General features: G+C 39.3%; 1 protein-coding gene across 1 annotated transcript; it reads right to left on the bottom strand.

The window, feature by feature from the left end:
* Window positions 1-485: 485 nt before the first annotated feature.
* Window positions 486-27,999, bottom strand: LOC107593056 (FERM domain-containing protein 5-like). Its single transcript, XM_016282640.1, has 14 exons — window positions 27,727-27,999; window positions 10,017-10,121; window positions 8,771-8,813; window positions 8,532-8,610; window positions 8,257-8,354; window positions 7,999-8,122; window positions 7,761-7,848; window positions 7,546-7,634; window positions 7,372-7,435; window positions 7,189-7,280; window positions 4,746-4,820; window positions 4,531-4,599; window positions 4,332-4,438; window positions 486-1,127 (listed from the first exon to the last, which is right to left on the bottom strand). Exons 1-14 carry the CDS (start codon window positions 27,826-27,828, stop codon window positions 550-552), a joined length of 1,713 nt encoding a protein of 570 aa, XP_016138126.1. The 5' UTR covers window positions 27,829-27,999; the 3' UTR covers window positions 486-549.

Raw genomic sequence — 27,999 nt, 5'->3', positions numbered from 1 at the left:
TAAGACATTTTTGGATCTTTGAAGTTTTGGTTACCTGGACACACAGTGGAGGGACAGAAACCTCTCAGGTTTTATTTAAATATGTGTTTTGCAGATTAACTAAAGTATTGTGGGTTTTGAACAACAATTTTCATTTTTGGGTGAACTATCCCTTTATCGGCTGCCCCTATCTATTGTCTGACCAATGAAGGCATCTTTGTCTGATTGCAGTATGAGGTCTTACTTGTCACAGTCTCGGTGAACATTCTTTGAGTGTAGCTATTATATTTCAATGATAGATAAATTACGATTGGGTGGTGGCAGCATTTAAAGAGCTATACATACCTTTTTTTTATCCGACTATAAAGTAGTGCTGCAGAGAACAATTTCACAATAACTAGAGCTGAAACATACACAGTTTTCTCGTCTTGGCATGGTATTAGGAAGTCCAAGGCTTTGGCTATGTAGATAATAGTAATTTAATTTTGACTTCATGGTACCATGATATTAATGCTTAGAATGTCCCACTCGTAGACTACACTGAGGAGACAGAGAAGGGTGCTTACACATTCATTTATTGATGAGCTGCCCACCCATCCAGCGCAACTTGCAGGCCAGCCAGCGCCTAAGGGGGCAGAAGTATTCATAGTGGAACTGCTGGAATTCGGGTGTTCTCCGGATGTCCCTAAGAAAGGCCAAGTCCAGCTCAGACTCTGTTAGCACAATAAGAAGTAGAAGGAGGGCAAAGAGTAGAGCCAGGGTCACTAAGAAAAGACGTGCCAAACTACAGATGAACTCATTCACCCTTTCCTCTGGGCCATGTTGGGTTGGCCGAGACTTCTCCAGTTGAAAGCGTTTCCCTTTGGGTTTAACGCCCTGTGGCCTTGCCTGGTTTTGCGTACACAGGTCTGTTCCTCCTTCCTCTTGATTGCTGCGGTGGCCGTTTGTGTGGCGAAGCTGAGCCTGGTCTGAGGGGTCATTGGACACTGGTGTGGGAAGCACGCTGTCAGAGGGACTGTAAGAGTCCTCGGAAAATTCAGCTGTTCTGTCTCCCTCGGCTCTATTTCCATGGGAGTGTAGAAATGAGTTGCCATTGGAGACTGATCGCTCTGGCGTGGAATGGCCACTGTCACGCAAGGACTCCAGACCTGAAATAGAGTGAGGATGTTCAATGATTGTGTTTCAAGCATTATGTTGATGTGCTTTCAGGTTTGTGTGCCATTCACAATTTCTTTTGAACTTTCAATTCTTTGATAAATCCTGAAAATACGTCACGGTTTCAACAAATTTTAAAATATACTAAAATAGAAAACAGTTATTTTGAATAGTAATAATTTTTCACAATATTACTGGATTTTTGATCAAATAAATGCAGCCTTGGTGAGCATATGATATTGACAGGATGGAGGAACACTTTCAATATCCCAGAATGCCATACATTTCTCTGAACTGTAATTCAGTATACTACTCTTCCTTTAAATACCGATTCAACTTCCTATATGTGGTGTGGCCACTTCATTTCAAATTCTAACTAATGAATTAAAAGGGAACTAATTATTAAATTCAGAACTTTGCCCAACCCTAATATATTATACTGATTTCATAAGCCCGAGTTAAATGTCTCAACCAAATATAGCTGAAAAAAAATAAATAAATAACAAATTCTACCAAATTGGTAAACATTGTCACAGTGAGTCCTCATGTATTCAATAACAGTAAGCCTTGTGACATCAGACACATTGTATGTTAATATTTATTCACAAGCAAATTTCAGTTTTACATCTTCCATTTTTAACTTATGAAATAACAAAAGAAAAGAAAATGTTTTCAGAAAAGGAAGAATAAAAAATCCATGTTTAATGTAAGTAATTTCATGCTAGTTTACTTTTAAGTGATATTCCATTATAATTCACAATTGCATAATTTACATTTATTCAACTGGTACAAATGTATGTGTATTGATAAAATGCACTATGGTGTAAGTATTATAAGTGCATATATAGATCTAATTAACCACAAGAAAACATAGCTCCACCCACAATCCATAAAAGCTACACACCATGCTAACAATGGTCGCACTCTAATCCGCTATATATGCTGTGCACATTCAAATGCAGTCACACTAAAATAAGTTGAATGTCCAGCTGTTCCAAACGACAAGGAACTTTACCTGCAGTGCTGGTGGGTTGAACACCAAGTCTAGATGAAGCTCCAGAGGAAGTGGAGGAGCTGGGCAAAGACGGGAAGAGAGGCAGAGCCCCTAGAGCTTTCCCTAATAGTCTAGGTCCCATCGTCAACACCCGTACCCTCACATCCCGGTAACAGTAGTTGATCATCCGCAGATGAACGTTCACCTTTGTCTTAATCCGTATGAGACACTTCACCATGGTTTCTGAATATAGCTGCTAACGTGTGTGATGATCTCAGCCCTGTGTAAATGTATCACCGCTAGACCCTTTTCCTCCCTCTATCCTCCTGAACAAAAATGACATAACACAATGTTGTGTGTGTGTTTATAAAAGTGAGTGTGAGAAAGCGAGAACACCCTAGAGCCTTAAAGCTCCATAAGTTCCCTTATGCCCAAAAGTCCAGCTGCTCTGCATGTTCCAACCCCCTCAAACCCATTATAGACTGTAACAAAGGAGCACATACACAACACGCACTCATTCTGATACAAACCACATGACATACATGGACAGGCTCTCTATTTATAGATGCTGTTATAATAGCACTGTTTATCCTTATAGATGGACAAGTTTGTCGGTTCTCATTGTCTCTGTATTTACTTGTGTATGACACAGATTATCAGCCCACATGTAGGGCATGTGAAGCCTTTTCTTTTAGCATTTACATTTACTGTACTTTAGTATAGTAAATGCTTTTGAATATACCGGTACATGTTTTTGCAAGCACATTGTGTCTGCTGTACTTTAGAACTGGACTTTCTGTACAGATCAGGTACTAGAATAAAACTAACCTTAAACTCAAAATATATAGCACACTTATACAGTACCCTCACACACATACAAACACAACCATGATGGCATTTGGCAGTGTCAGTAAAGTGACTGGAACAGGTGTACGTCTGGTCACATTGTGCACAATGAGAGCGGCTCTCATTACATAGAGCAGTAGAAAGAGATGAAGTGTAGTGTATTCCTATCCCGGTCAAGAGCACTCTTTTGTTAAGTTTGATCTTTGGGGTTGGTTCATTAAATTGGAAAAAAAAAAAAGATTTCTACTAAAAATATTAAACGGCACTGTTCTCAGCATTTATAAGAAATTTTCTTGAGCACCAGGTCAGCATATTAGAATGATTTCTGAAGGATCATGTGACACTGAAGACTGGAGTAATGAATGCTGAAAATTCAGCTTTGTATCACAGGAATAAATTGCATTTGAAGATATATTAAAAATATAGCTTTTAAGTTATTTTAAAATTCTAATAATATTAAATAAATATTAAATTGCAACAATAATAATACAATTTCACAATATTACAGTTTTACTGTTTGTTTTTTAAATCCAATAAATGCAGTCCTGGTGAACATAACAGACTTCTTTCAAAAACATTAAGAAATCTAACCAACCCCAAACTTTTGAGTTTTGTTTTTTTGTGTGGGTTTTTACCTATTTGTGTGTTGTTTAAGTTGAATGAGATGTTTAAAAAAAAACACTGCACCCTGAACTGTAATTTTACAACTGATTTTTGAATTTTAGTGAAAAAAGAAAAGTATTTATATTTACTTATAATGTTTAGTAAAATATTGGCAACAAGGGTGGGACATTAAAAACCTACTGCACGTTATGGTCCAGTAAGGACACAGTAATGAATCCAAGCGGAAAAATAAACCAAACCAAAAATTTCCAGGGTGCTTTTATTATTTAGTCACCCCATGAAAGGAAAAATAACTTTATACCACCAGATGGCAGCATTTCAATGCTTATGGACCAACCTTTCTTGCTTTGAGTAGCATTGAATTTTGAAGACACAAAACTTTATTTTTCTAGTGACAAATCTGCTTGCTACCTCAATTCCATTTCAATTCAGTTTTTGTTCTTAGAAAGGGGCAGTATATGCTAAAGTTGGTGTGCCTGTGTGTGCACAGGTTTGATTATACTTGTGAGGTCCAACAATCCTCACTATTCAAAAATGTCCTCAGCAATATAGTGAAACCAGTTGAACAGGCCTCAAATGTTAAAAATGCGTATAAATCAGCCCAATCATGTTTATATTTAAAACTGTTTAGAGTAAGTGTCTATGGTGGATATGTTTAGGGTTAGGGTTAGGGGTCCAATATCAATATCAATATAACAAATGTGTGTCTGTGCTTATAGGCACATTGTCTTACCCTCCATGATGGAAATATGGACTGCTCTCCTTCGTGTTCGGGGAACGCTACTCTGTCGTGGGCCATGAGTGATGGAGGGACAACTCCTGCTGGGGACCATCCCAGCCCTGAACATACAAAAAGATGTGATAAATCAATTGACATACTGTCAGGTATATTTAAACTTTCAAGGAAACAAGACAGCATTGAGAAGACTCACCTGTGGATCTCTGGAGGCTCTCGTCTGATTTTGGCACTCTGTTCCATCACTTCCTTGGCCACTTTACCACTTTAAGATAAATTATGTAGCCAAAATATGAGCGACCCTTCCAGCTAATCCATTAATTGGCATATATTCAAAACACAGGCCTAATTAAGCACAGTTGACGAACCCATGGGGTTCACCTAATAACCACCAGAGCAGATAATATTCACCTATATCTAAAGCGGCTCCCTTTGAAGAAAAGATTACTACTGGATACAGTGCGAACTTGACTTGATTTCTCAAACCTGAAAGAAATAAAGAAAACGAGAGACAGAAATAAATAAATGTGTCCATTTAAATGACTATTTTTATCAACACAAATTGGGAGTGTTGATGTATTAAAATAATTAACCACGATTCATTCTTGAAGATTCAAAATTCTGATTTGTAATGTTCTTCTATAAAAAAAGTTTTGAGTTTAATAATAATAATTCCTTACATTTATATAGCGCTTTTCTGGGCACTCAAAGCGCTTTACATAGAAGGGGGGAATCTCCTCAACCACCAGCAGTGTGCAGCATCCACCCGGATGATGCGACGGCAGCCAAATTATGCCAAAACGCCCACCACACACCAGCTTACTGGTGGAGAGGAGACAGAGTGATGAAGCCAATCAGCAGATATGGGGATGGTTAGGAGGCCATGATGGTCAGAGGCCAATGGGCGAATGGCCAGGATGCCGGGGTTACACCCCTACTCTTTTTCGAAGGACATCCTGGGATCTCACAGAGAGTCAGGACCTCGGTTTTAACATCTCATCCGAAAGACGGTGCTTTTTTACAAATATTTACACTTTTTTTACACTGGGGCATTAGGACCCACACAGACCACAGGGTGAGCACCCCCTGCTGGCCTCACTAACACCTCTTCCAGCAGCAACCTAGTTTTCCCAGGAGGTCTCCCATCCAGGTACTGACCAGGCTCAGCCCTGCTTAGCTTCAGTGGGCAACCAGTCTTGGGCTGCAGGGTGATATGGCTGCAGTTTGAATTAAGTTAAATGTTTTTTTAAAGGGGTCATATGATGCGATTTCAATTTTTCCTTTCTCTTTGGAGTTTTACAAACTCTTGGTGCATAAAGAAGATCTGTAAAGTAGCAAAGACTAAAGTCTCAAATCCAAAGAGATATTCTTTATAAAAGTTAAGAGTCAGCCACACCTACCTAAAACGGCTCATTCTAACACGCCCCCACATGTCTACGTCAAGATGTGGGAAGATTTGCATAACGCCGCCCAAATGTTCACGCAAAGAAAGAAGGCGTAACTTATATTCTCGCTGTAGTATTGTTGTTGCTGACGATATCTGCTTCGTCATGCCTGGAGCTGATCCGTGCTGGTTGCTGAGGAAATACTACAACTTTGCGCTGTGGATCGCCAGATCGGCTTTCACCGTGGACGAAGCAGAGTCCAGCCCGGGGTCGTCACATGTGGTTGCCGCAAGCCCTCCGGACGCTCCTTCGTCGAATCTGCCACCTCTGCTCACTCTAGCCCTCCGGCCGTTCCTCACTCTAGCCCCCGGCCTCTGCTCACTCTAGGCCACCATGTGTGACGCTGTGTTTCATTGTGAAAGCGAAACTATTTAGTTTGGCCTTCCAAAAATGGACACGACTAGAAATCAGTGGTTAAGTTGTATTTACAACAATGTTCCAGAACACTTCAACCCAAATATTCAGATGTGTGCACCACATTTTATGGAGGACCGTTTCCTGATCCTGGGAAACTACAATGTCGGCTGTTCTGACTCGTAAGTACGTTTTTTATATTTAAAGAGTTTTTATATTTTATATATTTAAAGCGAGTTTTTTGGGCAATGTAGAGTAGGGCTTGTTGTTTGTCATTTCTCCGATCACAAATGCAGACATGGTTTTATGTTTACGCGGCGCGGCGCGACGCAACGCAACGCAACACGTAAAAAGACAGTATAAGTCATTATAATCCATAATTATGTCCCCACTGGATGCAACGAATGCCTCGTTTATAATGGGTTTTCATGTTTTTGATTCATCGCTCCGGCCTGACAGGGCATCATCACAATATGGTAGGGGCGTAACATTTCCGTCACATGCTTGAGGTATTCGGGAAAACACAATGCACTGGATAGCTGGCCAATCACAACACACCTTGCTTTTTCAGACCGATGAACTTTGAAAAAATCGACGCGTTTCAGAAAGGTGGGGCATAGAGGAGAAACAATAATGTACAGTATGTGGAAAATAATGTGTTTTTTTAACCTTAAACCGCATTAACACATTTCATTACACCAAATACACAAAATAATGTTATTTTTAGCAACATCATATGACCCCTTTGATATACTGAACTTTAAGTAACACTGTAGCCCGCTTGTAAGTTTGTTGAAGCCAGTTACAAAAGTCAGTTACAAAAAGAAAAAAGAAAAAGAAAAGTAGATTGTTCTATTTTAAATCCATAAAGTAAGACTGATTACCACTTGGGTAATTGATAGTTGGCCAAACTACTTCTTAAGACAGTCTTAACAGTGGATTTGTTTATGCAACTGGCTGAGAACCACTGGTCTTATCTAATGCACGTAAGAAGTTTATGTCCGTGTTTGAGCTTAATTTCAGCCTGATATGTCAAGAAGGTCATGTGAACTTACTGGTAGAAAGCTTGGTTTTCCACCCCACACTTCCATAGATGCTTGCAGGCCTCAGGTGTTGGAGTAAAGTAAGTCAAGATTATCTTCTGATCCTTAGTAAAGGTCACAGGGGGTCAGTAAGTTTTATTTACTTTTGACTATTTGTTCTTCTGCATTACATGGAGCTGCCTTGATTTCACCTACCTCTTGATGAGTTGCATATATATGAAATGTCTTTCCTTCAAACTTCAGTTTGGTCACCTCATTCCTGTACAATATGACAAAACACTGTTATAGTTATTCATAAACACACAGTCATTGGATCTTGACTGCTAAGCAAATGAAAATGATATGAGAGATTCATTTCCCCTCTCTCACCATTTGAGGAAATGAATCCTCCTGTTCCCCTGTAGTACCACAAAGCCAAATGGGGTAAATGCGAGAAATGCAGCATTGCCAGACACATCCTGTGATAAAAAAAATTAACTTCTTTATGAATGTAGACATTAACAGACTACTTTCAGTTAGGAAACTTCTGTTGTACTTTGAAATGATTTCCTGGATATGGGCAGCTGATAAATTTTGCTACTGACCTTGCTTGGGTGTGGATCAACCCCATATGTTTCAAGATTCTGAGCTTTCCTTAAGAAATTCAGCTCAGCTGTCTCAGGACTCTGGCCTCTGTAGGAAATGAACAGACTTGTTAATTTGCTGCATTTGTTCTGGGAGATAAATTTCATGAATTACATTTAATCTCTCCATTACAAACCCAGCGTCCCTTTAAAAAGAGTGACATACTGCATGTGACAGGCCAATTGAATATAAGCTTACATCAGCTCAGATTTGTGGATCTCAGCAATGCGGCGCTCCAGGCGCTCAGAATGCTTGGGAAAAAACTGAAACTTAGAGCTGTAACCTTCCGGATGCTTCCCCGGGTCATAATCTCCAATCTCAGCTAAAATAATATGAGGGAGAATGAAACCAAACCAGTGCCATCTTGTCTTACAGTAACGACATTCATATACATCAAAGCCATAATTCAACAAATACTTTAAAAAAATGGCTGCGGTGACTGTGATTTGCTGTTACCCTGCAGAATAAATGCGGCCAACGTAGCAGCATCTGAACTTTTGCACAGGAGTCGGCCGTGATACAAATCTCTTTTAATCTGTAGGAAGACCAGGTATCTGAAAGCAACACAGAGGACATATTAAACTGTCACTGTGCTGATCATACGTACATCAGAGAATTGTACAAGTCTCTGTAACTTGTGTAATATAATTCCATATAGTTCTTTCTTACTATATATTGCTCAACTAAATATATACATTTTGAACAAAAATAGACTACATAATGAGTCGTACCTAGTGATCTCTTCTTTAAGAGTTGCAGGGTCTGGAGGATAGAATTTAACACGCAAACACATAGTGTAGGGTGGCTGGGCTAGGACATAAAACATTCACGTAGATATAATTAAGCAGTCAATATAACCTTTTGACATTTACGAGGGATGTCAATGAGGAATATGAATGCAAATATTATTCTTTTCACAGCATGTATAAGAAGGATGAAGCTGGGACTTTTCACATACAATCTGACTTACATCTCATTTGTTTGGTAATTGCCTTGCTAAACTCCAGCCAATGCTGAAACAGAATCAAAAAGAAATTATGTCTATAATGCAGATAGAGATTCTAGTTTAACACATTGTTATGACCAGAATTTGTCAACTGATGACTGTTCACCACATTACATATCTATTGCATCACACTTTGCAGCTCTTCATCTGAATATGCATGTGATCATTGGGTGTCCTGCTTCAAGCTCATGCACAAACATTAACATTGATACATTCATCAGGAATGGTTAATTAGGTCAAAGATAGAATATGTATTAGCATGAAACTTAGTGGGGTAGATACCATAATTAAATTGATGTGACAGGGAACAGGCTGTGATGAACAGTGTTGGGGAAAGTTACTTTTAAAAGTAATGCATTACAATATTGCGTTACTCCCTAAAAGTAGTAACTAATTACGTTACTTTTTTATGGAAAGTAATGCGTTACGTTACTTTTGCGTTACTTTTTAAATCTGGACAGGGCTTGCTTGTTTGTTTTTAAAATAAAAAAGTTATATTTTTGGCCAATATAAAAGCCTTTTCACACCAAAAGTGAAATGAATAAGCCTCAGGCTGAAGGGAAAGTAAGTTTACGTCCATACAGTAGAATGCAGAAGAAGACATTTCAACACACTTCAGCAATAAACAAAGACACATATGTTTGTCTAGAGTAATTTGTGCTTATTAGTACGGTTTAACTGGATCATCAAAGGTCAGGAGCAAAGACATTGCTTAATAGAATGGGATTAAATACATAAAGCATATTTGTGTTGTTTAACATTTATTCTGAGTTGCATTATTTTTATTCATTTTGAGGAATACTGAATCAGTTTTTTTGTGAGTGAGATTAATTAATGCATATTCATATTTATTTTAGAACTACAGTAACATCTTCTGATTTCTCTCAACATGGGGACAGGAGAGCTGTCAATCAATAAATTTGAAAAAGTAACTCAGATATTCTCTTGTAAATTAAGTAATGCGTTACTTTACTAGTTACTTGAAAAAAGTAATCTGATTACGTAACTCGCGTTACTTGTAATATATTACCCCCAACACTGGTGATGAATATACAGTCTGATCAGTTGATTGTATTGTCTGAAAGTCTACTTTTTCAAAATAGTTGACAGGATTTAAATATATATATATATTTAATGCTTTGTCAGCTGAATAATCCACAAGTGTTGTACACTACTAACAACTCATAATATATCTATACTAGGAACTCACCCGTTGCTTGTCTGGGTCCACAAATCTGATGCCAAAATAGTCTTTCTCCAGCAGGTTTAGATGCTGACAGACCTGCTCAAACAGCCATTGAGCTTTTGCATCCCTCTGGAACAGAGAGAAAAAGGAATCAACATGACAATGCTTGTACACAGTCTGTTAACAATGCCTCAGTTCTATAGTATATTTGACATCACATGGAAACAAGAAAACTGGAATTTTAGCTCTTGAACTCATATATATATATATAAAATTATTATTACTATTATTATTATGAAATATTTATTAAATTTTATGCAGACTGTCTGTGAACCAAAATCCATTACTCTCCTTTCTTTAACACAGAATGGCATTAATTTTACCCAAATTCATTCTGTTGATGTCTAATCTCCTGTATTTTTTTAATAGTAGGCTTTTTAAGCAGGGTATACAGCAGATATATAGCACCGAATCTGACAACACAGCATAAAAGACCATAATGAGTGAAAAATATCCATATTCCCCCATATTTCACACATAATGGCTTTGATGTTACCCAGAATCACTCTGCTGATGTCTAACCTATTGTATATTGCCTGTTGTGAACAGCTTCAGATATACAGCAGGGTCACTGAATCTGACAACACATCTTAGAGGTTACCGAAATCTGTTACCCCCTCCCTTTCACACATAATGGCTTTAATGTTAGCAAAATTCTTTCTGGTGATGTTTAACCTCCCATGTTTTATATCCTAGAAAGCATTATCCTCTAATGTGAACATCTTCACACATACAGCAGGGTCACCAAATCCAAGAAAGAAAGAAAAACAGCATTAGAAGTTATCAAAATCTGTTTTACACCCTCTGTTTTACACACAATGGCTTTCATATTACCCAAATTCACTCTAGTGCTGTCTAACCTCCTGAATTTTATATTTTAGAAAGCATTTTTGCCTGATGTGAACAGCTCCAGATTTACAGCAGGGTCACTGAATCTGATAACACGTCATAATATGTTACCGAAAACTTTTACTCCCCTCTATTTCATATAATTACCAAATTATTTCTGGTGATTTTGGTCTTATGTGAAAAGCTTCAGATATACAGCTGGGTCACCAAATCTGACAACACAGTATTAGAGGTTACCGAAATCACTTATCACAAAGTGCAGTGGTTCTCAAACCTCTCCATGAAGTACCCCCAGCACTGCATATTTTGTATGTCTCCCTATTTCTGACACACCCACTGCAGGTCTTGCAGTCTCCACTAATGAGCTGATGAATTGAATCAGGTGTGATAGATGAGGGAGACATACAACATGTGCAGGGCTGGGGGTACTCCAGGACAGGTTTGAGAACCACTGACATAGTGGCTTTAATGTTACCCAGATTCTTTCTGGTGATGTCTAACCTCCTGTATAGCCTAAAGCACTTTGTCTGATGTGAACAGCTACAGATAGATATACAGTACAGTACAGCAGGGTCACTAAATCGCACATAATAAGTTACTGAAATAGGTCACCCCCACCCCCACCTTTATTTAATACACATTGGCGGTAATGTTATTTAAATTCACTCTGCTGTTGTCTTTTCTCTTATATTTTATATCCTAGACAACATTTTTGCCTGATGTGAACAGCTGGGGATATACAGCAGGGTCACCGAATCTGACAAGGCAGCTTTAGAGGTTACCTCCGTTACCTCTCTCTATTTCACACATAATGGCTTTAATGTTACCAATATTCTTAATGTTAACAATATTCTGTGTTTTATATCATAGAAAGCATTTTTGCCTGATGTGAACAGCATTAGCTATACAGCAGGATCACAGAATCCGTCAACATTAGAAGTTGCCAAAATCCGTTACCCCCCTTCATTTCACACAAAATGGTTTTACTGTTAGCTAATTTCTTGCTAGGGATGTCTAACCTCCTGTATTTGATCTATCCTAGAAAGCATTTTGGTCTGTTGCGAACAGCTTTACATATATAGTAGGGTCACTGAATCCGACAACACATCATTCAACACCTGGATCTGCAGATTCCACAATCAGCTGCAAACTCCTTCACTCAGATTCAAGCAGCAATAGCTTGTTTACAGTAATGACGAAAAGAAAGTTTATTAGAACAGCAGCAAAAATTTAACAGTATGTAAAAAGTATGACTGCCAGAAACATATCCTTTTACTGAACTGGTGCTCTGCTGTGCTAAGAGACATTTTACCACATACTTTTGCTGCACAGATTTTTTTAATGTCCTATAAATGTCATATTTGTGTATGATAATCAGCGCAGCTTTCAGTGGGTGGGATGGTTTAAAATTATTAATAATTAAAGTGCAATAAGCCGCGAAAGAACTAAATCTGCTATTTACAGGATGCTTTCTGTGCTCATGCGGAACATGGAAACGCATAGCCTTCGTCTTCTGTTATGCGATACAAAAATAAACCAGAAAGTCTACAGAAGATAAACAAATAAATAAAACAGAAAACAACAAAGCCAAAATGTAACAATCAACTAATTTTCTTACTTTTTCCTAAAGACAGAGTCAAGAACCAAAATACTTGGTAATGTATTGCGAGGGCATTACTGTGCAAATTTCTCCATAAAATTGAGCAATGTATCATTATTTTGTTATATACTAACATTAAAGATGTTCTCAACGAATATAGAAATTCACAACATACTCAAACATTTTGCTTCTGTGTGTGTGTGTAGGAGCATATAACATCTTTTAGAGACAGCATATAATTAACATTTCTTGGGGCAAAAAAAAAAAAAAAAGAACTAATGTCAGACCAAAAATTTAACAGGTATGAAACAAATTATCCAAATCTTCCTCATGTATAGCACAAGAAGTGCAATTGTCGTCGTCATTGTTCATACATTTTGATAAAGATACATTACGTTTAGTATTTTAAAGTGTACATCTTCAACTTTGTTCAAAATTTATATGGATTTAACCAAGTCTCTTTCCAATTATTATCAGATATCTGTGCATTCCAAAAAAATGTCCCTCTAGGTGTTACAACTGCTAGGGATCAGCCGTAACAGGAAAAGGAAGAAAGTCTCAGTACCAGAGAGATGCTGAATAACAAGGGCTTTATTTACAAATAAGGGTTTAGCATCAGGGGCAGACAAGGCCAAAAGAACAAATATTATTATTTTTTTAACCTTCTACATTTCCTAAACCAAAATGAAAGAAAACCAATTACGGTTTAAACTTGCCCGACTCCCTAAACCAAAAACAGTGTGAAAAGATGTTCAAAACATCCCATAACTTGCCAAAAATGTATTTACAAAAGATATATACACAAGATGATAGCTAACAGTTCAAAATCAGAATCCAAAATCGTAGTCAATCAGGCGTGGGTTAAGTTAAAAATAAATATCACAGGTTGAAATCACACTCACAATCTCTCTGGTAAGACACTCTAAGACTTAAACAAACGATGACAGCAAAACAGCAAAGGCAATGAGCAACAAAGTCACACAATGACACAACAATGGCAGAGGTTGAGTGTTTGGGGGGGGGGGGTCCTTATATCTGGATCAGGTGAGAAGAACCAATTGCAGCCTCCAGCAAATCATCACAAGGACACAAACATGCACACTCACATACACAGAGAGAATAAACACAAGAGGACAGAATAGAATCAATGAACAAATGACTCAGGCTCATTACACTAGGAGAGATTTTATTTTTAGACTGAAACATTAATCTAATATTTTTATTATTACAGTGAGGGGAGAATAGTTTGATACCATCAATGATTAGTTCAGGAAGTTTCCTTTCGATACTCCCAAAAGTGGCACGCCTAAACGGTCAAATACACCAGTCTGTGATGTCACAATGACACGTGTTCTAAAAATTTGTGCCTTCAGTCTCATTTATTAGTGGAATTCTGTGTGTCTGTAACTTTAGAACGGAAAGGTGAGTTCAATACCGATGGGCAAGTGAAGTTTCTTTGTGAAGCTTCATTCGGCGAGTCTGTGCTTAGGACTTTGCAGGTTGCGTACATTAAACACAATTCCTGAAAAGGACTTGATAAAGCAGCACCCGGTTACCTGTGTTGTGCCCAATTTCGACCTTCTGCCAAATTATTACCCCCCTCGTTGAAGTCGCTACCTGATTGCCTAATCCTAACCCCACCCCTAATCCTAACCCCTCGCCCACACCTACACCTAAATCTACCAATACTATGGGGGTAATAATCTGGCAGGGGATCAGAATTGGGTACAACACCGGCATGGACAGGCACCCAGTTAGGACTCCCAGGCAAACACGTGAAGCCGGTCACCTCCACAACATATAGAATTGGGTGAGTGGAGGGAGCATTTGATTTTCACTTTTTATAATCTGAGAAACAGACATTCACCAAAACAATAGCAGTCTATATTAAAATCTAGCCACAGGAAGTCACAAGTCAGTGTACCTTTTGTGCCGGTCCCAAGCCTGGATAAATAGAGAGGGTTGTGTCAGGAAGGGCATCTGACGTAAAACTTTTGCCAAATTCATTATGCGAATCACGAACATGACTTCCATACCGGATCGGTCGGGGCCGGCGCCATTGACCTACAGGGCACTGGTGGAAATTGGGCTACTGTTGGTCGAAGAAGGAGAGGAGGAAGTCGTGAGAGGAGGAAGGCGTGTCCATAGGCAGAGAAAGAAGAGGAAAAGCAGGAGTTTAGGACTGAAAGTAGGGACTCTGAATGTTGATGCGATGACAGGTAAAGGCAGGGAACTGGTAGATATGATGCAGAGGAGGAAAGTCAACATTCTGTGTGTCCAGGAGACCAGGTGGAAAGGGAGCAAGGCTAGAAGCATTGGAGCAGGGTTTAAACTGTTTTATCATGGTGTGGACAGGAAGAGAAATGGAGTAGGAGTAATCCTGAAGGAGGAGTTTTTGAAGAATATTCTGGAGGTAAAGAGAGTGTCGGATAGGTTGAGGAGTCTGAAGCTGGAAATTGAAGGTGTGATGTTGAATGTTGTTAGTGCTTATGCTCCACAAGTAGGTTGTGAGCAAGAGGAGAAAGACAGATTCTGGAGCGAGCTTGAGGAAGTGATGCAGAGTGTTCCCAGAGGTGAGAGAGTGGTGATAGGGGCAGAATTTAATGGACATGTTCAACAAGGAGACTTAGTGGTGGAATGAGGAAGTTCAGGAGAGTATCCAGAGGAAGAGGTTAGTTAGGAAGAAGTGGGACAGTGAGAGGACGGAGGAAAGTAGACAGGAATATAGGGAGATGCAGCGTGAGGTTAAGATAGAGGTGGCAAAGGCCAAACAGAAAGCTTATGAGGACTTGTATGCAAGGTTAGATAGTAAGGAAGGTGAGAGGGATTTGTATCGGTTGGCGAGGCAGAGGGATAGAGATGGAAAGGATGTGCAGCAAGTTAGAGTGATTAAAGAGCGATGGAAATGTGTTGACCGGTGACAGGAGGGTGAGGGAAAGATGGAAGGAGTACTTTGAGGAACAAGGTCTGAGAGAGTGAGAGGATGCCTGAGGAATGGAGGAGAAGTGTTCTGGTGCCGATTTTTAAGAACAAGGGAGATTGAAGTTGTGGGAAAGAGTAGTGGAAGCAAGGCTAAGGGGAGAAGTGAGCATTTGTGAGCAGCAGTATGGTTTCATACCAAGAAAGAGCACTACAGATGTGTTATTTGCGTTGAAAATGTTGATGTAGAAGTACAGAGAGGGTCGGAAAGAGCTGCATTTTGTGTCTTTGACAGGGTGCCAAGAGAAGAGCTGTGGTATTGTATGAGGAGGTCTGGAGTGGCAGAGAAGTATGTTAGAGTGGTGCAGGATATGTATGAGAGGACAGTGGTAAGGTGTGCGGTAGGTGAGAGAGGAGTTCACGGTGAAGGTGGGACTGCACCAAGGATAGTCTTTGAACCCCTTCTTGTTTGCGGTGGTGATGGACAGGCTGACAGATGAGGTCAGACAGGAATCTCCATGGACTATGATGTTTGCGGATGACATTGTGATCTGTAGTGAGAGCAGGAAGCAGGTGGAGGAAAGGCTAGAGAGGTGGAGGTTTGCTCTGGAGAGAAGAGGAATGAAGGTTAGTCGCAGCAAGACAGAATAAATGTGTGTGAATGAGAAAGATCCAAGTGTAACAGTGTGGTTACAGGGAGAAGAGATAAAGAAGGTGCAGGATTTTAAGTACTTTGGGTCAACAGTCCAGAGCAATGGGGAGTGTGGAAAAGAGGTGAAGCAGCGTGTGCAGGCAGGTTGGAATGGGGGGAGAAAAGTGTCAGGTTTGTTGTGTGATAAAAGAGTACCAGCAAGAATGAAAGGAAAGGTGTACAGGATAGTAGTGAGACCAGCGATGTTGTATGGTTTGGAGACAGTTGCACTGAGGAAAAGACAGGAGGAAGAGTTAGAGGTAGCAGAGCTGAAGATGTTGAGGTTCTCTTTGGGAGTGACGAGGATGGATAGGATCAGGAATGAGTACATCAGAGGGACAGCACATGTGAGATGTTTTGAAGACAAAGTTAGAGAGGCCAGGTTGAGATGGTTTGGACATGTTCAGAGGAGGGAGAGTGAATATATCAGGAAAAGGATGCTGAGGTTAGAGCTGCCAGGCAGGAGGCCAAGAGAAAGACCAAAGAGGAGGTTTAAGGATGTAGTGAAGGAAGACATGACGGTAGTCGGTCTGAGAGAAGAGGATGCAGAAGGGGATAGGGCTAGTTGGAGGCAAATGATTCGCTGTGGCGACCCCTGAAGGGAACAGCCGAAAGGAAAAGGAAGAAGATTAATAATCTATATTAAAACATATCACCAATACAAGGACAATTTAGATAACCCTAGAACAATTTAGATAAATTAACTACACAAAACCCCATTTGCATTATGCTACTTTGCAAACCAGGTCTGGTTGTACGGGGTGTAATAATTAGTCCACTGAACAGCAAGTTGAGATGAACCCAAGTGCAGTTTATTAACAATGTGAAATCCAAAATCCAAACATACAAACGAAGACTAGACTTGACACAAACTTGATTTGGCATGGCATGAACGGACTTGGCCATGAACAGAAACACAACTCACCAACAGCAGGTTACAACATCAGTACACCACAAGAGACAATGGCAACAAGAGGGCTACTTATAGCAAACACTAAGGGTCACATGACAAGAATTAACCAATGAGCAAACAGAACTGAGAACCACATGACAGGACAATAACCAATGAGGAACAAGACACATGATTTGAACAACCAATCACAACATGACACATGCACAGGGCAGAAATACATGAGGGCATGGGAAGCATGACACTAACATCATGAATGAAATTACAAAATAAAAGACATGAACACAAGAACAAGAAACAAAACCCAAAATAGACCTTACATATCCCCCCCTCAAAAAGGCGGCTCCAGACTCCTAAACCACCCAAAACAACAAAAGTCCAGGAGGATGGCGGAGCAGAAGTAGTCCAGGGGGCGGGACGGAGGGCCAGGCCCGTGAAGAGGAACAGGACCAGGATCATGGGGCAATGGCAGAACTAGGCTGTGGAGCCACAGAGGACAGTGAAGCACTGGAGGACCTGGGCCGTGGAACAGTGGAACAATGGAGGTCCTGGGCCATTGATCAGAGGCAGACTGTGGATCAATGGAGCAGGAGGCCACCAGGTCAGATCCAGAGGAGCATGGAACCATGACGGAGCCAGCAGAGCGGGGAGCCATGGCGGAGCAGGCAGAGCAGGAAGGCAGGGTGGAGCAGTGACATGGATAGACTATTTAACAGTGACAGAGCAAGAGCAAAGAGTTCTTGAATGGCCTCCTTGGCCGTGACAAGGCATACCGTGAGTTCATGAACGGCCTCCATGGCTGTGACAAGGCAGAGAGTGAGTTCATGAATGGCCTCCATGGCCATGACAGGACAGACAGTGAGTTCATGAGTGGCCTCCATGGCCGTGACAGGACAGACAGTGAGTTCATGAGTGGGCGCCACCGCCTTGGGAGGTTCTGCAGCGGATGATGCCCCCTCTGCAGGCACTGGAGCGGATTTGTGGAAATGAGAGGCCTCTGGGGTAGACTCATGGACAGTTGAGGCCTCTGGGGTAGACTCGTGGACAGTTGAGGCCTCTGATGCAGACTCGTGGACAGGAGAGGCCTCTGGAGCAGACTCGTGGACAGGAGAGGCCTCTGGAGCAGACTCGTGGACAGGAGAGGCCTCTGGAGCAGACTCGTGGACAGGAGAGGCCTCTGGAGCAGACTCGTGGACAGGAGAGGCCTCTGGAGCAGACTCGTGGACAGGAGAGGCCTCTGGAACAGACTCGTGGACAGGAGAGGCCTCTGGAACAGATTCGTGGACAGGAGAGGCCTCTGGAACAAACTCGTGGACAGGAGAGGCCTCTGAGGCAGATTCTTTGAGCAGTGTAGCTAATCACAGATAGATCTGTTGATTCTTTGAAGGCAGTGGCCAATCAGAGGCGTTTAAGTTAGAATCTCTCACCGCTCAAAATGCTGTTTCGTTTTTTTTGTTTTTTAGTTCACTAACCGCATTCATTATAATTCAGTGTTATGTCGAATATTGGACTGTCTAACCCTAACTACCTAACAGAAACAAGGGGGACAGACTTCGAAACAACATTTTAAGTTTTCACTGTCTCAACTAGTTTGTAAGTTGACTGAACTAGAGTATTTGCCCCCTCAACTTAAAAAATCTGTTGAATCAATTCAATAGCAAAATCACGTTCTCAACATCACTTATCTCGAGAACTCATGAAGACCATTGCAGACAGAAGATGTTCGTCAGCCATCTTGGTAAGCTTCACAAAATTTAGAAATGTTCTCAATTTACAAATTTGCTAAATAAATATGTGTATTTATTGGTTTAATATGTGTAAAATTACCTATGTTGTCCAAGAAGAGTACAAGTATTGTTTAAAGCGTCGTATTTTCTAGTTATATGTATGCCAGTGGTAATTTTGCGGCCCTATGAAGCCTCGAAAAATACACGCGGTTCCACAGTATTTTCCACAAAAATATTATAATATTCTCCCATGCAGTACTGAGCTGAAATTATCTAGAGAACAAAAAATAAATTTTGGTATGTATTATTTGAGCCCAGTGCTGCATTAGAGACCATTCAAACAGCGCGAGACGGAGCGTAACGGACAACTGTATGGATTTAGAACTTCTTTAAACTTGACAGTAACTAATTACGGTACGGTACTTTTTATGGGAAATAATGCGTTACGTTACTTTTGCATTATTTTTCTCATCTGCCTTGGCCTAATTTTTCTCTCTTCAGAAACAAAAAAAAAGAAACACAAATGTTATGTTTATCTAAAGTCATTTTTGTTTATTAGTATGGTTGATCATCGAAGGTCAGCAGCAAAGATACTAGTTAATAAAATTAAATTAAATACATAAAAGATATTTGTGTTATTATTTTACATGTTTGTGTCATGTCCTGAGTTTGCATTTGATGGTTTTTATTCATTTTGAGGAATACCGAATCTGTTTTTGTGTGAGTGAGATTTAGTCTAGAACTACAGAAACATCATGTTCACACAGCGCACACAATGCCTCTGCATTTACTCCCGATAACTCTCGACATGAGGACAGGAGAGCTGTCAGTCACCTCCCTCAGAGTTAGTTAAAGCGCGTACATTTGATATTGCTGACATAACTTTGCTTCAGATGAAGTTCTGAAGGTACAAACTCTTCTTTCAGTTCTCTGAAGTAGCTATTGAAGTGCCTCACCGGAACCCATTGTAATGCTGTGAATATGCTGTCAGAAGTATATTGCATTAGACATACGTTAAAAACTGTATAGGTTTTTGAATAACAGTAATAATAGTTTATATATTGTATAAACAGCCCTGCAATAAGTGTTAAATTTGCTCTTTTTTTGTTCTAATTTCATGTGTTTTGTCATTTAAAAGCCTCGTTTGGATTGTAAAATATAGGGCTTTGGAAATTGAAACGTAAACTTGTCATGACATTTGACTTTCTCTGTAAAGATATATTTATTTTTATTATTTTACAGTGTTGTTTTAACGTGTTTCTGTATTTTTCATGTTTTTCTGTATTTTTATTATGATATTTTGGAATGACTCAAGATCAGCACAGAATTCAACGATCTTGTGGATGGACCGCAGCCATATACTGCAGCAAGTCCTTTTGCAGTTGTATCCATCAAAGTGCTATGCAGACATAATGGGAATGACTGACACATTGTAGAGCTTGGACAAAGGTGCAAGTAAATTTATTTACTTTATAAGTACACATATTTATTGGAGTCTGTAAGCTTTAAGAATGTAAGGCACATTTTAATGCTTCCCTTTGTTTTTATTAAATCACACAGGTTCGGAGCAGAAATTCATCAAGGACATGACTGTTGGAATTATAGTTCTGTCAGGACCACTATCGTCAGAATGATAGATACTTAGCATAAAGTTTGGTTTGGCGGTATGGTTCTGTTCTGGGCAAAAAACCTCCCTGCCCATCCATGCAGCCTGTCATGAATGAGCAGGGAGAGCAGCAATAATAACCCCCCCAACACAACGATAGGCCAGAACCGCCCAAACCACAACCAATGGCATTCTGAAAGAAGCATATCCTTCTGGAATAACAGAGACTGGGGTAGCAGCAACTTACAGTAGAAGGCAGCGAAGGGGTGCTCTTCTTTATAAGCAGCGAAAACGACCGTACGCTCAATTTCCTGTCGTACGTTCGTTTCGTAAATGAGGCCCACTGTGACCACACCATGAGAATCATGTGAGCTTATGGTGACATCATTGTGAGATCAAATTCTTGACTGGGAATGTTATAATGTGAATGTTTCAATAAACATGAATATTTAAATGATGGTTTATTTGTGCTCTCTGTTATGCCAGGATAATTAGTTAACAAAAATCTTTTATCATTGTCAAAACAATCTTTAATTCTTAGAACAGAATATTAGTTGAAACAACAAAATCAATATCTTTGCAATAACTGAAATTCTTAGTTTTTAATGAATTTTAAGGCAACTAGGTTACTTACTTTTTTACGTTAAACCAACATATCATTTTTACAGTGTATATATATTCATATATTCAAGACTCATTTATACAGTAAAAAAGAATGTTAGAAATGTACTTTATTGACACTGTATCTTTTTTAGTGTGCTGTAAGATGTATAAACCTGAAGAGAAAAATAAAATATAATAAAGCAACTGTCATTAATCAAATGATTACAGACTAAGGAGAATACAACAGAAATGTAGAATTCTAAAATATGAATATATCTATTATAGTACTTTATTATAAGTATCTGGTTTTATTAATTATTTATATTTATTTTCGTATTTTAATTTTGTACCTTTTTCTCAGAAGAAATTAGGCCCCCTAAAGTTTGAAAACCCTTGGTCTTAACCACAAGCAGGTTTGATGATGCACTATTGTGGAAATGAAAGCTGAATAGATGGAATAGATACAAAGTAGGGAAAAAGGTGCATTCTAATTTGCATACCTATGCACGGGGAAGTCATGGCCTAATGGTTAGAGAGTCGGACTTGTAACCCGAAGGTTGCAAGTCTCAGGTCTGGCAGTATTTGTCAGAGGGGGGAGTGAATAACCAGCGCTCTCTTCCACCCTCAATTCCATGACTGAGGTGAGACCCTTGAGCAAGGCACCAAACCCTAACTGCTCCCCAGGCGCCACAGCAATATGGCTGCCCACTGCTCTGGGTGTGTGTTCATGGTGTGTGTGTGTTCACTACTGTGTGTGTGCACTTAGATGGGTTTAATGCAGAGCACAAATTCTGAGTATGGGTCGCCACACGTCACTTTGCCACATTTTTCTTGGCACACTTTGGGCCCCTTAGTACCAGTTGGGCATTGTTTAAGTTAACATATATATAAATATATTTTATATATCTTTTATATATTGGTTAATTTGCCTCGGATGGATCACACTGATCGCATTCTTGCTGTTAGGGGAATGCATCTCTCTAAACATCATTGCTGAATGAGGTATTTTGTTACAGTGCTGAACAGTTTTATACATCCAGCCTAGGTGGTGGCAATAATTAATTACAGCAGCAGTCAGAGGACATTTAAAGAGAGAGGGTGTGAGCATGTGGTCTGACTTCTGCTTAAATTCCAACATAATGTCTCTTGCTCCAGAGAGAGCTTAATATTTCAGAATCTCTCTGGAGACATCAGAGCTCAATCAAATATTAACATTCACACAGCACTTTGAGGGCATCTTGGAAAGCTTTAGAGCTGTGTGATAGAGGAAATTCAGATTTTGAAATAATTATTATCTGCAAAAAGCAGTTCAGGAAAGTGAAGGATCAGGGTCACAACAGCAGCTTTCAGAATTCTAAACAGACAGATGTGTTACTAGCAGACTGGTTTATCGGACATCATAAGTACTAATGTAGAGTGTTTGCCTGGTTCAGCACATGCAAGTACGATTCATGGTGGTAGTGTGAATAACACCTGGAGATTTTATACCCAGCAACAGGAAAATAAGACAAGTATTTTGTTTAATTTTTATAAGTGTGCTTATGATCGGAAGGGAGGCAGAGTTCATGTCAGAAACTACAAGCAATGTCTGACACTAGTCATCTCAGTTTGTTCTCAGAACTCTATTCACTCTTTTTAAATATTCAAATCAGCTCCATATCAGCATCACAAACAATATTAATAAATTATAAGTCATGAGACAGGAAATCTAGTGAGATGTAAAGGTGTAATTTGTAAATTTGTCTACGTGTGTGTGTGTGTGGGAGAGAGAGAGAGAGAGAGAGAGAGAGAGAACGAGAGAGGTCTATAAATGGTTCATGTGGTTCTCTTGGTAAAAAGCAGTGTCTGGTTATTGCTTGCTCTCCTCTGCCTGACAACTAAATACAGTAGTGTAAGGAGATGACTATATTCTTAATGAAATCTTTCCCTCTCTCTTGCTCTCATACACACTTTACATGTTAAATACTTCATATGCCAAACCTCAAACCTTCCACATCATGATTTAGACTGCTGCACTGGACCATGTATCAAAATCTTGGAATTATGCCATATGGCCAAGATTTACTCAGCAACATATTCCCCTAATTTCCCAGAATGCAGCAGGTTAGTATAAAATGAGAGATCAGTTTCAAATTCACCCACATAATAACCTTAAGCAGAAGTCTATTTAGTCCTTTAATGTCTATTAAATTTTTGGTATTTAAAGGGATAGTTCACCCCAAAATTCTGTCATCATTTACTCACAAGTTGTTCCAAACCTGTATGAGAATCTTTTTTTGTGTTGAGCAGAAAGAAAAAAAGAAATTCATACAGATTTGGAGCAATTTGAGGGTGAGTAAATGATGACAGAATTTTTCATTTTTGGGTGAACTATTCCTTTAATAGCCTGTAGTCACTATATACATTTATTTTTTGAAAAAGAGCAACATCATTCGTTTAAACTCATCTCTTTTTTTCCAAATGTAAGTAAATTATGGTAAATTGAAAAATGTACAGTATTTCAAAACATGTACACCTATATGGGATGAATTCAGTCATATCAGTAGTTTGAATAAAATATTTTATTTTACAGGAAGCAGGACATCTCAGGTGGGACAAGTATTTCTACAATGGCATTGGTAATAGTCCTCATGGCCAGTGCAACATGAACAAAAAATACAAAAAAAATAAAATTAAATATAAAAAAATTTAACTATTCACACAAACAAAGATTTCATTGCTTTGAAGTAAAATCCTTTGATTAGGCTGTAAGCAACTTCTACAGTATATAAAGCATGTTTTCACAGAATGACTTACATCCTGTTGTATTTAATCGAATTTTCCAATCAAAGTATAAATTCACCCCTGGTTTATCTAATCATCTTATCTGTTAGTTGCATATTGAAGATCATCTTACAGGCAGCATTTGAGCAGGAGTAAAATAGTGCCAACAATTTGATATTCAGCTGAGGACCTAAGCAAACCAGTGAGGGTTTTTTATCACATTAAAAAAAAACTTTAAAGTTATATGCGCTATAAAGTCATCCTTTCACATTTCACCGTACTGGCAAGCACACTAAATTGTGGGGGACAAGAGACCCAGATTATCTACTTCTTGGTTAGTCTTTGTCTTGTAACATTAGCTCAAGACAGGAACAAAGTTGGAAAGACATGCACTGTCACTGCTGCAGGGAGTGTGAGAAGAGGTCTTGGAAAATGAAATTAGGCACGCGAACAATACCTTTACATTGTCTGACAGTCAAAGAGATTTAAATTTGCATGACTTCATGCTGGCTTGTCTTTATATTGTAACCATGCAAGACATGTAGTATTATAAGTAGCTGAATTTAATCCACGTTTATGTATTTGACAGATTTTAGTTATACAATTTATCAGTTCATGTATTTCCTGGGAATTGAACCCGTGACCTTGGTGTTGCTAGTGCTATCCTCTACAGTTTGAGCTACAGGAATTTGCAATGAATACTTTTAGATAAACCAAAACAAAAAAAATAAATAGGAGAAGAGACTTTTTTAATCTTTTGATATATTCTGCACATTATGATATCATGCCTCTATAACATGCATGCAATGATTTTATATATTTTATCATGAACAGAATGAATTTTGTCACACCTTTTTCTCTCATTCTTTCTATTGTTTAAGGTTGTGTTGATTTAGATAGAATGACTGACTGAGGAGTTTGATTCGATGAGGCAGAGGAACTAGCCATACCCCCACGGTCATTTTACAAATTACACAGTAGGTTGAGTTTATAATAGCCTTCCATTTAAATTACTACTCTTCAGCACAATAATAATTTATATATATATATTATTTATTTATTTATTTGGAATGGCACTAAGTTGTTGTTCATGCTGTACTGGCAGTCTCATTGGACTGGAATATGTATTAGCTTAAAATTACCTGGCCCTCCTGAAACATTGTATATGCTTAATATATACTTTGGAAAAGAAATATCGAGGTTCTAAGAGGCGTTGTGCACTTTATTGATAACTGTCTGCTTTTGTGTTGTGAATGCGAACGAGGGTCTGCTGATATCTGGCTTGTCCTTGATAGGCGAGAGTTAAGGATTCTTTTCAATTCAGAAGTGAGAGATAAAGAATGATACAAGCCCTGCAATAAATAACCCTATCTCCAATCACTCATAAATGCACAGATTGTGTACAGCACAATCTTTAGTGTGGCACAAGCCTCATTACATCACAGCTTTTCCCCTCATGAAATCCAACACCATCTGGGAGAAAAATAAGAGAAAAATATAATACCATTGTTTTCATTCTACAAAGGACTTGATTAAAGATGATAGAAAAAGAAGAAGCCACCCCCGTGAGAACAACTGCAAATCATCATGCATGCAGCTGTGAGATATGAAGGAAAAGGAGCCACTGCAAACCAAGTAAGATGTGCCTTCCTTGAGGACATGCCTTCAACAACTGCTACATTCTTATCAAGTTAATTATGATTCTGAAATGCTAATTAGAACAACGCAGCCCAGATAGGATAAGTCAACAATGTTACAGTGGAAAAATTGATGAGGGTTATATAAAATTTGATTATCTGAATAGTTGGCATCTTTTGTTTGACAGGCGTGTATTATGTGTGGCCAAACATTAAGCAGTGAAATCTACCTGAGAGGCAATCGCTGACCTACACAAAGGTGAGTGCTGTAATGAAGGTATATGTGTGAGTGTCTCAGATATCTGGTCTCTAGATGTGTGACTGCCAGGAGCCAAACACTGTCAGCAGTCTCTCAAAACCGAGAGGCCATATTTCACTAATAAGCATTTCATCACTAACCAAACTCAACTGTCCTGATCAATCAATTACAGAGGACGATCCCAAGTGGGACACAGAAAGGAAAGGACAGGCGAAGACTATCTCTCTTTGCAATATACACCCGCCATGTTTGAATGAATCCTGTTTTATAGACGGGTATGTGCGTGTGCACACGTGTGCTCATATCCTATCTGATGAGAGCAGGAGCAGCTGGGAACCAATGATGGAATCAGCCTGTTGCCATGGAGACCACAGCATCACACAGAATTCCAAGGACAAAGGAATGTCACAATCTAAGGTTGATATTCCCAGACACACGACAGACATGACCTCACACAACTAGTGCCATGAATGAAGACCATCAGCAAATGCACTGTTCTGAGAGTCAATGCTTCATGTGGTGAAAGCCCATGTGGAAATAACTTATACACAGCACACTTACGAAATTTCAAACCAGTGAACTTTTTGTCTTTGAAAATGATGATATATTTTGTTCCAGTTGCCAAGAATTTGGCCTCAACTAAACTCTGAATATCCTCACAAAATACAGTAACTCGCTGATGTAACCATGATAAACTGTTACACCAAAATGCGGTTTCATATACATGACCCTACTGATATTTCCCTATATTATATATACTTAATACACTCTTCGGTCCATAAAAATATGGCCCAATATTCTGTTAATATGAAGGAATTTTCTATATTGATTGTTCATAGGTGTTTTACCAGTAATCTGAATTACACATTACACTGTGTTGTGGTTTCGGCTTAAAGGAAATGTCCATGAATTAACGGATAGCATCCAAGCAGAATATTACCAGTACCTTTTTTTTTTTTTGTGAACATGGTAAGTTATACACAAATAATAACTGCTACAATCTACCCTTGTATATATTGTACTAGAAAGACTGTTCCTGTTATTTACAAGTAATAATCAACTTAATTTGTTTAATATTTAGCCCAAAATACAAGTCAATTGTGTCATCTGTGCTCTGTCAAAATGAAATATCCACATTAACTGAAGATTTGATAGATTTGAACTTTTATAGCCAGAGCAGCTACTGCTTTAACACTACAGTATTGCATATAGGCTTCTGCAATTTTTTCAGCAGCTATTGCTGATCCTGAACATCTGTGAATATTTGGCCAATGGAGGGAGCTCATTAATAAAAACATGCCTAACACTGAAATAGCACCTGAGACATTTTCATTGCTCTTTCTGTTCAAGCTCCACTGTGTGGACAAAAAAGAAAAGAAAAAAATGGAACCACTGTTCATTTTGGCAACTCAGCCAATGACTTTGCTGTGTCCCAAACCTTCCTTTTAATTGTTCAAATATAATATAATGAGGCAATAATGCATAATCACGCAGTTCAATAGAAGTCATTTATGACTTTCTAATTAACAGGCTTTTGGGCTGCATTAGGCAAACAGAAACAAATCGTCTCTGAATGCATAAAGAAAGAGTGTGGGAATGTGTCTATGAACATAGCTTTTGAATTGCACAATGATGTGGCTTGTAGTAGTATCAATGTGTTGCCAAATAAGAAGCACAACAGCTACTGTATCACCATTACAGTATGGCACGTAGGCTACTACAATCTTTCAGCAGTTGTTATCGTGGATATTTCGCCCCGAGAGGCAATTTAATGTATGAAACCTTTCCACTATAGTGTCTCTTCCCACTGAATGTGACTCTGGTCTCTCGGGCTGGCGGCAGGCTCTACGTGACAGGTGACCCGCTGCTCTCTAAAGGCAACAGACGGGTCACCAAACCTAGCGCTGATTCACTCATCAAAGCCAAAGGAAATTTCGAGACACGTTAATGAGCCATTACGCATTGCAGCTCTTGTCTTGTGTAGTGTCCAGATACGGACAGATGCTCGCGGATTTTCCCGTCTGAATGCGCAGCATCAGCAGCGCGAGCATTAAGACACGTGTGTCCGGGGATCACCCGCTTGTGATGATGAAAACATGTTAATACTGACCTGAACCGTACAAGTGTATTCCGAGTCGTCCAGCAGTCGCACCGTACAGCTGAATTCCCTGTCAAGACTCCGTTCGCTGCCACTCATCAGTCGGCTCAACATTTTGGCCAGTCAGTACAGACGCACGAGCGTTTAGGACGAGCGCAACATGTCACTCACTGCAGACATGCCAGACAGACCCTTTTCGGTGTTCAGAAGCCCTTTTGAGTCATTGCTCCCCATCATTATCCTTTGGACTGGACGGTGTGGTCTCCTCTGCCGTTAGTGGTTTTA

Source organism: Sinocyclocheilus grahami, unplaced genomic scaffold, assembly GCF_001515645.1.
Source record: "Sinocyclocheilus grahami isolate Dianchi unplaced genomic scaffold, SAMN03320097.WGS_v1.1 scaffold10.1, whole genome shotgun sequence".
NCBI classification, from domain to species: domain Eukaryota; kingdom Metazoa; phylum Chordata; class Actinopteri; order Cypriniformes; family Cyprinidae; genus Sinocyclocheilus; species Sinocyclocheilus grahami.
This window is presented reverse-complemented; position numbering and strand designations above follow the sequence as displayed.

What these genes read in the sequence shown, in the direction of transcription:
- LOC107593056 (XM_016282640.1), bottom strand. Translation starts at nt 27,828, where the DNA reads ATGTTGAGCCGACTGATGAGTGGCAGCGAACGGAGTCTTGACAGGGAA. An exon ending in AATTACCAAACAAATGAGAT is followed by an intron (nt 8,611 to 8,770) that starts GTAAGTCAGATT and finishes TTTATGTCCTAG; the next exon opens with CCCAGCCACCCTACACTATG. An exon ending in CCATATTTCCATCATGGAGG is followed by an intron (nt 1,128 to 4,331) that starts GTAAGACAATGT and finishes ACTCTATTTCAG; the next exon opens with GTCTGGAGTCCTTGCGTGAC.